This window comes from Triticum dicoccoides, chromosome 4A (genome assembly GCF_002162155.2).
Source record: "Triticum dicoccoides isolate Atlit2015 ecotype Zavitan chromosome 4A, WEW_v2.0, whole genome shotgun sequence".
Taxonomy (NCBI): Eukaryota; Viridiplantae; Streptophyta; class Magnoliopsida; order Poales; family Poaceae; genus Triticum; species Triticum dicoccoides.
Genome location: NC_041386.1, coordinates 520,664,361 through 520,676,762, shown reverse-complemented (window position 1 = coordinate 520,676,762; position 12,402 = coordinate 520,664,361). Strand labels below are relative to the sequence as shown.

Below are 12,402 nucleotides of genomic sequence, written 5' to 3'. Positions count from 1 at the left end.
CGCAACTAACTTTTTAGTTGTAATGCTTGCAAGGCTTAAGTGATGTGCATTACCGAAAGGGCCCAGAGATACCTCTCCGACAATGGGAGTGACAAATCCTAATCTCAAAATACGCCAACCCAACAAGTACCTTCGGAGACACCTGTAGAGCACCTTTATAATCACTCAGTTACGTTGTGACGTTTGGTAGCACACAAAGTGTTCCTCCGGTAAACGGGAGTTGCATAATCTCATAGTCATAGGAACATGTATAAGTTATGAAGAAAGCAATAGCAACAAACTAAACGATCAAGTGCTAAGCTAATGGAATGGGTCTTGTCCATCACATCATTCTCCTAATGATGTGATCCCGTTAATCAAATGACAACTCATGTCTATGGCTAGGAAACATAACCATCTTTGATCAACGAGTTAGTCAAGTAGAGGCATACTAGTGACACTCTGTTTGTCTATGTATTCACACATGTATTATGTTTCCGGTTAATACAATTCTAGCATGAATAATAAACATTTATCATGAAATAAGGAAATAAATAATAACTTTGTTATTGCCCCTAGGGCATATTTCCTTCAGTCTCCCACTTGCACTAGAGTCAATAATCTAGTTCACATCGCCATGCGATTTAAGATCAATAGTTCACATCGTCATGTGACCAACACCCAAAGGGTTTATTAGATTCAATAATCTAGCTAGTTCACATCGCTATGTGATTAACGCCCAAAGAGTACTAGGGTGTGATCATGTTTTGCTTGTGAGAGAAGTTTAGTCAACGGGTCTGCCACATTCAGATCCTTAAGTATTTTGCAAATTTCTATGTCAACAATGCTCTGCACTAAGCTACTCTAGCTAATTGCTCCCACTTTCTATATGTATCCAGATTGAGACTTTGAGTCATCTGGATCAGTGTCAAAACTTGCATCGACGTAACCCTTTATGACGAACCTTTTGTCACCTCCATAATCGAGAAACATATCCTTATTCCACTAAGGATAATTTTGACCAATGTCCAGTGATCTACTCCTAGATCACTATTGTACTCCCTTGCCAAACTCAGGGCAGGGTATACAATAGGTCTGGTACACAGCATGGCATACTTTATAGAACCTATGGCTGAGGCATAGGGAATGACTTTCATTCTCTCTCTATCTTCTGCCGTGGTCGGGTTTTGAGTCTTACTCAACTTCACACCTTGTAACACAGGCAAGAACTCCTTCTTTGACTATTCCATTTTGAACTACTTCAAAATCTTGTCAAGGTATGTACTCATTGAAAAACTTATCAAGCGTCTTGATCCATCTCTATAGATCTTGATGCTCAATATGTAAGCAGCTTCACCGAGGTCTTTCTTTGAAAAACTCTTATCAAACATTCCTTTATGCTTTGCAGAATAATTCTACATTATCTCCGATCAACAATATGTCATTCACATATACTTATCAGAAATGCTGTAGTGCTCCCACTCACTTTCTTGTAAATACAGGCTTCATCACAAGTCTATATAAAACTATATGCTTTGATCAACTTATCAAAGCGTATATTTCAACTCCAAGATGCTTGCACCAGTCCATAGATGGATCGCTGGAGCTTGCATATTTTGTTAGCACCTTTAGGATTGACAAAACCTTCTGGTTGCATCATATACAACTCTTCTTTAATAAATCCATTAAGGAATGCAGTTTTGTTTATCCATTTGCCAGATTTCATAAAATGCGGCAATTGCTAACATGATCCAGACAGACTTAAGCATAGATACGAGTGAGAAACTCTCATCGTAGTCAACACCTTGAACTTGTCGAAAACCTTTTGCGACAATTCTAGCTTTGTAGATAGTAACACTACTATCACCCTCTGTCTTCCTCTTGAAGATCCATTTATTTTTTATGGCTTGCTAATCATCGGGCAAGTCAACCAAAGTCCACACTTTGTTCTCATACATGGATCCCATCTCAGATTTTATGGCCTCAAGCCATTTCGCGGAATCTGGGCTCATCATCGCTTCCTCATAGTTCATAGGCTCGTCATGGTCAAGTAACATGACCTCCAGAACAGGATTACCGTACCACTCTGGTGCGGATGTCACTCTGATTTACCTACAAGGTTCGGTAGTAACTTGATCTGAAGTTTACATGATTATCATCATTATCTTCCTCACTAATTGGTGTAGTAGTCACAGGAACAGATTTCTGTGATGAACTACTTTCCAATAAGGGAGCATGTACAATTACCTCATCAAGTTCTACTTTCCTCCCACTCACTTCTTTCGAGAGAAACTCCTTCTCTAGAAAGGATCCATTCTCAGCAATGAATAACTTGCCTTTGGATCTGCGATAGAAGGTGTACCCAACATTTTCTATTGGGTATCCTATGAAGATGCACTACTCCGATTTGGGTTTGAGCTTATCAGATTGAAACTTTTTCACATAAGCATTGCAACCTCAAACTTTAAGAAACGACAGCTTAGGTTTCTTGCCAAACCATAGTCATACGGTGTCGTCTCAACGGATTTAGATGGTGCCCTATTTAATGTGAATGTAGCTGTCTCTAATGCATAACCCCAAAACGATAGTGGTAAATCGGTAAGAGACATCATAGATCGCACCATATCTAATAAAGTACGGTTACGATGTTCGGACACACCATTACACTGTAATGGTGTTCCAGGTGGCGTGAGTAGTGAAACTATTTCACATTGTTTTAACTGAAGGCCAAACTCGTAACTCAAATATTTTACTTCTGCGATCATATCGTAGATACTTTTATTTTTGTTACGATGATTCTCCACTTCACTCTAAAATTCTTTGAACTTTTAAAATGTTTCAGATTTGTGTTTCATCAAGTAGATATACTCATATATGCTCAAATCATCTGTGAAGATCAAAAAATAATGATACCTGCCGCGAGCCTCAATATTCATCGGACCACATACATCAGTATGTATGATTTCCAACAAATCTGTTGCTCACTTCATTGTTCCGGAGAACGGAGTCTTAGTCATCTTGCCCATGAGGCATGGTTCGCAAGCATCAACTGATTCATAATCAAGTGATTCCAAAAGCCCATCAGCATGGATTTTCTTCATGCGCTTTACACCAATATAACCTAACCGGCAGTGCCACAAATGAGTTGCACTATCATTATTAACTTTGCATCTTTTGGCTTCAATATTATAAAAATATGTATCACCACGATCGAGATCCAACAAACCATTTTCATTGGGTGTATGACCATAGAAGGTTTTATTCATGTAAATATAACAACAATTATTCTCTAACTTACATGAATAACTGTATTACAATAAACATGATAAAATCATATTCATGCTCAACGCAAACACCAAATAACACTTATTTAGGTTCAACACTAATCCCGAAAGTATAGGGAGTCTGCAATGATGATCATATCAATCTTGGAACCACTTCCAACACACATCGTCACTTCATCCTTAACTAGTCTCTGTTTATTCTGCAACTCCTGTTTTGAGTTACTAATCATAGCAACGGAACTAGTATCAAATACTTAGGGGTTGCTATAAACACTAGTAAAGTATACATCAATAACATTTATATCAAATATACCTTTGTTTACTTTGCCATCCTTCTTATCCGCCAAATATTTGGGGCAGTTCCATTTCCAGTGACCAATTCCTTTGCAGTAGAAGCACTCAGTCTCAGGCTTAGGTCCAGACTTGGGCTTCTTCACTTGAGCAGCAACTCGCTTGCCGTTCTTCTTGAAATTCCCCTTCTTCCCTTTTCCCTTTTCTTGAAACTAGTGGTCTTGTTAACTATCAACACTTGATGGTTTTCTTGATTTCTACCTTCGTCGATTTCAGCATCACGAAGAGCTTGGGAATCGTTTCCGTTATCCCTTGCATATTATAGTTCATCATGAAGTTCAACTAACTTGGTGATGGTGACTAGAGAATTCTGTTAATCACTATCTTATCTGGAAGATTAACTCCCACTTGATTCAAGCGATTGTAGTACCCAAACAATCTGAGCACATGCTCACTGCTTGAGCTATTCTCCTCCATCTTTTAGCTATAGAACTTGTTGGAGATTTCATATCTCTCAACTCGGGTATTTGCTTGAAATATTAACTTCAACTCCTGGAACATCTCATATGGTCCATGACGTTCAAAACGTCTTTGAAGTCCCGATTCTAAGCCGTTAAGCATGGTGCACTAAACTATCAAGTAGTCATCATACTAAGCTAGCTAAACGTTCATAACGTCTGCATCTGCTCCTGCAATAGGTCTGTCACCTAGCGGTGCATCAAGTACATAATTCTTCTGTGCAGCAATGAGGATAAATCTCAGATCATGGATCCAATCCGCATCATTGCTACTAACATCTTTCAACTTAGTTTTTCTCTAGGAACATATCAAAATAAACATAGGGAAGCAACAACGCGAGCTATTGATCTAAAACATAGATATGCTAATACTACCAGGACTAAGTTCATGATAAATTTAAGTTCAGTTAATCATATTACTTAAGAACTCCCACTTATAAATACATCCCTCTAATCTTCTAAGTGATCACGTGATCCAAATCAACTAAACCATAACCGACCATCACGTGAAATGGAGTAGCTTTCAATGGTGAACATCAATATGTTGGTCATATCTACTATATGATTCACGCTCGACCTTTCGGTCTCAGTGTTCCGAGGCCATATCTGCATATGCTAGGCTCGTCAAGTTTAACCTGAGTATTCCGTGTGTGCAAAACTGGCTTGCACCCGTTGTAGATGGACGTAGAGCTTATCACACCCGATCATCACGTGGTGTTTGGGCACGACGAACTTTGGCAACGGTGCATACTCAGGGAGAACACTTTTATCTTGAAATTTAGTGAGAGATCATCTTATAATGCTACCGTCAATCAAAGCAAGATAAGATGCATAAAAGATAAACATCACATGCAATCAATATAAGTGATATGATATGGTCATCATCATCTTGTGCTTATGATCTCCATCTCCCAAGCACCGTCATGATCACCATCGTCACCGACGCGACACCTTGATCACCATCGTAGCATCGTTGTCGTCTCGCCAATCTTATGCTTCTACGACTATCGCTACCTCTTAGTGATAAAGTAAAGCATTACAGCGGAATTGCATTGCATACAATAAAGCGACAACCATATGGCTCCTGCCAGTTGTCGATAACTCGGTTACAAAACATGATCATCTCATACAATAAAATTTAGCATCATGTCTTGACCATATCACAACACAACATGCCCTGCAAAAACAAGTTAGACGTCCTCTACTTTGTTGTTGCAAGTTTTACGTGGCTGCTATGGGCTTTAGTAAGAACCGTTCTTACCTACGCATCAAAACCACAAAGATAGTCTGTCAAATTGGTGCTGTTTTAACCTTCATAAGGACCGGGTGCAGCCACACTTGGTTCAACTAAAGTTGGAGAAACTGACACCCGCCAGCCACCTGTGTGCAAAACATGTCGGTAGAACCAGTCTCGCATAAGCGTACGCGTAATGTCGGTCCGGGCCGCTTCATCTAACAATACCGCCGAACCAAAGTATGACATGGTAAGCAGTATGACTTATATCGCCCACAACTCACTTGTGTTCTACTCGTGCACAACATCAACGCATAAAACCTAGGCTCGGCTGCCACTGTTGGGGAACGTAGTAATTTCAAAAAAATTCCTACGCACATGCAAGATCATGGTGATGCATAGCAACAAGAGGGGAGAGTGTTGTCTACGTACCCTCGTAGACCGAAAGTGGAAGCGTTAGCACGACGCGATTGATGTAGTCGTACGTCTTCACGGCCCGACCGATCAAGCACCGAAACTACGACACCTCCGAGTTCTAGCACACGTTCAGCTCGATGACGATCCCCGGACACCGATCCAGCAGAATGTCAAGGAAGAGTTTCGTCAGCACGACGGCATGGTGACGATCTTGATGTTATATTGTCGCAGGGCTTCACCTAAGCACCACTACAATATTATCGAGGACTATGGTGGAGGGGGGCACCGCACACAGCTAAGAGATCAATGATCAATTGTTGTGTCCATGGGGTGCCCCTGCCCCCGTATACAAAGGAGCAAGGGGGGAGGCGGCTGGCCTAGGAGGAGGGCGCACCAAGGGGGGAGTCCTACTCCCACCGGGAGTAGGACTCCTCCTTCCCTTGTTGGAGTAGGAGAGAAGGAAAGAGGAGGAGAGGAACAAGGAAAAGTGGGTTGCACCCCTTGTCCAATTCGGACCAGAGGGGGGCGCGCGCCTCCTTCCTTTTGGCCTCTCTCCTCTATTCCCGTATGGCCCAATAAGGCCCATACACTCCCCGGCGAATTTCCGTAACTCTCCGGTACTCCGAAAAATACCCGAATCACTCGGAACCTTTCCGATGTCCGAATATGGTCGTCCAGTATATCGATCTTTACGTCTCGACCATTTCGAGACTCCTCTTCATGTTCCCGATCTCATCCGGGACTCCGAACTCCTTCGGTACATCAAAACTCATAAACTCATAATATAACTGTCATCGAAACCTTAAGCGTGCGGACCCTATGGGTTCGAGAACTATGTAGACATGATCGAGACACGTCTCCGGTCAATAACCAATAGCGGAACCTGGATGCTCATATTGGTTCCCACATATTCTACGAAGACCTTTATCGGTCAGACCACATAACAACATACGTTGTTCCCTTTGTCATCGGTATGTTACTTGCGTGGGATTCGATCGTCGGTATCTCAATACCTAGTTCAATCTCGTTACCGGCAAGTCACTTTTACTCGTTTCGTAATACATCATCCCGCAACTAACTTTTTAGTTGTAATGCTTGCAAGGCTTAAGTGATGTGCATTACCGAAAGGGCCCAGCGATACCTCTCCGACAATCGGAGTGACAAATCCTAATCTCGAAATACGCCAACCCAACAAGTACCTTCGGAGACACCTGTAGAGCACTTTTATAATCACCCAGTTACGTTGTGACATTTGATAGCACACAAAGTGTTCCTCCGGTAAACGGGAGTTGCATAATTTCATAGTTATAGGAACATGTATAAGTTATGAAGAAAGCAATAGCAACAAACTAAACGATCAAGTGCTAAGCTAATGGAATGGGTCAAGTCAATCACATCATTCTCCTAATGATGTGATCCCGTTAATCAAATGACAACTCATGTCTATGGCTAGGAAACATAACCATCTTCGATCAACGAGCTAGTCAAGTAGAGACATACTAGTGACACTCTGTTTGTCTATGTATTCACACATGTATTATGTTTCCGGTTATTACAATTCTAGCATGAATAATAAACATTTATCATGAAATAAGGAAATAAATAATAACTTTATTATTGCCTCTAGGGCATATTGCCTTCAGAAGTGTCTTCGGATAGGCGCACACTGCCGATCTTAATGTTTGCCTTCGGTTCTTACTGTTTCGATCTATAATACACTTGCGAATAACACAGTCCAACCGAAGATAATTTACCAGGAAATTAATATACAAGGAACATATCTAATTGAAAAGATATCACCTGATCATCCCATCGATCCACGACGATCACCCAGCAGGCTCTCAATAAAAGCACCAATGTCGGTTCTATATCCGACGTATCTCGTAGTAGGGGTCCTAAGGTAGGCGTCTTGGAGCGATGGTAACACGGCCACGTGATTTTACCCAGGTTCGGGCCCTCTTGATGGAGGTAAAACCCTACATGCTGCTTTTGATTAGATTGATATGGGTGTAGTACAGGGTACATGTATCTACCACGAGATAGTTCTAATGAATATGAGATCGTCTATTGACTAGCCTGGCCTGGTTTATATAACACACCAGAGGCCTAGGGTTTAGGAGAGTCCTCGTCTTGTGCGCCAAGTCTCGTGGGATCTTCCTTGTATGCGGCATGGGCTGCCCGAAGTAGCCCATGAGTGAACCGCCATGGGGGGTCCTCGGTCCAATCCAGCTGGTCGAGAGACAACGTGGTGAGTACCGCCTAGTCCAGGACACCGTCACTAGGCGCGCGCTCCAAGTGGGAGGAGTCCCAGTTGGGCTCCTAGTCCAATTTGCCCCCTTCCTTCTATTGGAGGGGGAAAGGGGAAAGGAGAGGGAGGAGGAGAAGGAAAGGGGGGCGCCGCCCCCTCCCCTTGTGCAATTCGGACTCCTTCCTTGGGAGGGCATCACCCCTTGTGGGCTGGCCTGCCTCCCTCCTATAGCCCATATGACCCATTTCTTCCCCCAGGGGGTTCCGGTAACCCCCCCGGTACTCTGATACGTACTCAATACATTCCGAAACACTTCCGGTGTCTGAATACTATCGTCCAATATATCAATCTTTACCTCTCGACCATTTCGAGGCTCCTCGTCATGTCTGTGATCTCATACGAGACTCCGAACAATCTTCATTCACCAAAAGACATAACTCATAATACAAATCATCATCGAACGTTAAGCGTGCGGACCCTACGGGTTCGAGAACTATGTAGACATGAGCGAGATAGGTCTCTGGTCAATAACCAATATCGGAACTTGGATGCTCATATTGGTTCCCACATATTCTACGAAGATCTTTATCGGTCAAACCGTAATGACAACATACGACATTCCCTTTGTCATCGGTATGTTACTTGCCTGAGATTAGATCGTCGGCATCTTCATACCTAGTTCAATATCGTTACTGGCAAGTCTCTTTACTCGTTCTGTAATGCATCACCCCGTAAGTAACGATAATTAGTCACATTGCTTGCAAGGCTTATCATGATGTGCATTACAGAGAGGGCCCAGAGATACCTCTCCGATACTCGGAGTGACAAATCCTAATCTCGATCTATGCCAACCCAACAAACAACTTCGGAGATACCTGTAGAGAAACTTTATAATCACCCAGTTACGTTGTGACATTTTATAGCACACAAGGTATTCCTCCGGTATTCGGGAGTTGCATAATCTCATAGACAAAGGAATATGTATAAGTCATGAAGAAAGCAATAGGAATAAAACATAACGATCATTATGCTAAGCTAACAGATGGGTCTTGTCCATCACATCATTCTCCTAATGATGTGATCTCGTTCATCAAATGACAACACATGTCTATGGTTAGGAAACTTAACCATCTTTGATTAACGAGCTAGTCTAGTAGAGGCATACTAGGGATATTGTGTTTTGTATATGTATTCACGCATGTATCAAGTTTCCGGTTAATACAATTCTGGCATGAATAATAAACATTTATCATGCTATAAGGAAATATAAATAACAACTTTATTATTGCCTCTAGGACATATTTCCTTTACATCCAAGAGGCCATCTCCAAGTATGGCGGGCACTTGAAGCATCTCATCGCTCGGTGGCCTAGTGGTGCACAAATGACCGAGCAAGTAAGTTGATCACTACCCGGATATGCTTTAGTTTTGTTGATCACTAGCTGGACATGTAATTTTTTGTTGCTCACTAGATGGATATGCATTATTTCACTTTGTAGCCTACTCGTGCTTGTGTGGTGTACTAGAAGTTGGAGAAGAAGTCCTTCACTATCATGCATTGTTGGTTGAAATTTAATGGGCAACCGAAGTGGAACCTTTTCATTGCCAAGACCACCGTCCAAGCCAATGAGGAAGAAACAAGTGACCCTACCGGCCCAACCCAAGAACCGCCGAAGAAGGTTAGAAGAAACTTATGGGGCAAGAAGTGGGAGAAGGAGAGGGCGAAGCGAGAAGGTGCGGCGGCAAAGCTGACTGAGAGGTTCAAGGAGATCTTGGAAAAGAAGGAGGAGGCATGCGTGAGGCACTCGGACATCAAGGAAGAGAGGAAAGCAGAGAAATTCCATCAGTTGATGGAGGCGACGGAGAAGAAGATCAAGCTCGAAGAGAGGAGGACCATGATCGAAGAGAGGAAGGCGGTGCTCGAGGAGAAGAAGGTCGCGCTCGAGGAAAAGAGGGTGAAGATCGCCGTAATGCGGAGGACGCCAAGATGTTGACCTTGAATATCGACTCTTTGAATGCTGACGCTAGAATTATCGTGCAATCCATCCGCTACCAGATGTTGGAGCGGCAGAAAGATGAGTTGGCGGCAGTGGAAAATGAGGACGCGGCGGAGGCGGACGCGGAGGCTGCCTATGCGGCGACGACGACACCTCCTTGATAAGGGGGCAGCTTGCTGAGACGGCCGGTCCGGCAAGGCAGAAATGCACAGACTGTTGTACTGATATTCTTTTGGATCCAGGCGTGTAAAATCTAAGCATATTATCTCTTTTTGGTTGTGATAGGGGATGCAATCCGGCACAGATGTGATCCGGCGCGTTGTGTGGATCAACGTACATGTAAAATCGAATTCACTTCGATTGGATGGCGTCCTCCCGCATCCATGTCCGCGGACTGGGCCCTCCTTTTTCGGTAATACACTTAAGAGCGTATCTTTGCATTGATAGAGGGGAAGAACATACAGGGTCACACCGCGTTCACGTACACAGGAAGGCGTGTCCGTGGCCATCAAGCGAGCAGAAAGCAAAAGAGGATGCTCAGCGTCGTATACAGTTTCAGGCTACAGGGATGAAATCAGTAAGTCCTTTGGCTCCGACATTTGCCCTGGAGCGAGCCTCATCCTTGATACTCCCTCCTTCCATATATATAGGGCCTAATACATTTTTTGAGGCTGCCTTTGACTATTTGGTAAGATTAATAATATATGAGATGTATAATGTGAAAATTATATCATTAGAAGCTTCATCCACTTACGAATTTGATGGTGTACTTTGTGTAAGTTGCATGTTATATATTATTGCTCTAAATTGTGGTCAAAGTTAGCCTAGAAAAATGTAATAGGCTCTATATAGATGAAAGGAGGAAGTAGCAGCGATGACTGTCGAGGTGGCGGGAGTAATCTTGTCGAAGATGACTATGTTACGATGGCGCCAAAGTGCCCAGGCTGTGAGGCCGGCCATGGTACTGAGGCCGCAGCGATCGCCAGCTGGCAGATTGGGCCCTCCTATTCGCGTCCGTGGACGAATGCAGGAAGAAATTTGCGTGTTACCGTTGATGATGCCCTTACATCAACTTTAACAAAGATGGATATATGCATCACAATAATGCAGAGCCTCGGAGTTTCTACCTAATTCAAAGAAAATGTAACATGCGCGTTGTAGCAACACTTGGGTAGAGGTAATGCATAAACTTGGTTAAACTTTATAAAAATTAACTACAGTGAAATGAAAGCTAATATGTGAGTAGTTCTTTCAGACACATATACAGTTGCGGACGCGGACTACAAAAGTATGGCCAACCAAGTGCCCCATTGTTTGTTTGTCTATCTATATCCATGAACGTGGCATAGACACCTAACCGCCCAAAGCGCATACGCATGTCGGCATCCACGTAAACCAACACCCGTGGCACACGGTCGACAACACGTTCACACCTCCTCACAGATCAACCATGACAGATACCGTCAACCATCCAACAAGCCTACGCCCCTGTGCATCGTTCCCCAAGACGCTCTAGCCGCTCAGTGGGCACGCAGCAGCAAGTCGGCTGCACTCACACGCCGACAAGCCGTCCCATCCGGACGCCACGTACGCGATGTGGCGCGACGCACCCACCGTCCCAGCGTGGTATAAGATGGCCACCATGCGCTAAAGTTACCAGCACACGACACCATCCTCACACCATCTCTCCATCTGCTTGTTCTCACGCCTTAAGAAGTTTTGCGTAGTTACGCCCGACCGGCCGCAGGATGTGGATGAGGAAGAAGAAGGCGGCGACGACGACGAGGCCGGCGGCCAGAAGGAGGGCGCCGACGTCGCTAGGGGCGCTGTGGCGGCGCGTGGTCGGGCCGGCCCGCGGCGGCAAGGCCAAAAAGACCAAGACCAAGAAGAGCAAGATCGGGTCGCTCTCGCGCGCGTTCCGGGTCTTCTCCTGCGTCCGCGGCCATGGCAAAGGGAGGATGGCTGCGCGCCGGTATTGATGGGCCTGCGGCGCGCACGCCCACCGTCCGGGCGTCGAAAGAGTTGCAACTAGCGGCTGCGAGTCTCGGTTGTAGCTGCGGGTCACAAATTTCATGTTAATAACTTTGTACTATATCTTGTATCCACGTGTTGTGGCTGTACTGCCTTCTGTTTTGTGAAAGAAAAAAACATGTGTTTCCGTTCCAAAAATGGTATTCAAATTGAAGTGCGGTTCGTTATCTGATTTCGAAATAGTTTGTGCGGGGGAAGTTCTGCGCGCATGGCGGCGGCGGTGGTGGTCGACGACACTGTTCATAGCGGTAAATGGTCCATGGAGCAATCGTGTCCGTCTTTTATATCAAAATAATACTTAGACTAGCCATAGGTGGAGTAATTTCAGCAGTAACATCGAGTCCAACTCAACAAATTTGCTTATGTGGCAATGAGTTAATGAAGAGAGAGGTAGTTTGAGTAA

General features: G+C 44.0%; 1 protein-coding gene across 1 annotated transcript; it reads left to right on the top strand.

The window, feature by feature from the left end:
- The first annotated feature begins 11,616 nt into the window (after window positions 1–11,616).
- LOC119289049 lies at window positions 11,617–12,133 on the top strand. The gene has a single exon (XM_037568483.1). The coding sequence runs from the start codon at window positions 11,717–11,719 to the stop codon at window positions 11,945–11,947; it is 231 nt and encodes a 76-aa protein (XP_037424380.1). The 5' UTR covers window positions 11,617–11,716; the 3' UTR covers window positions 11,948–12,133.
- The last annotated feature ends 269 nt before the right edge of the window (window positions 12,134–12,402 follow it).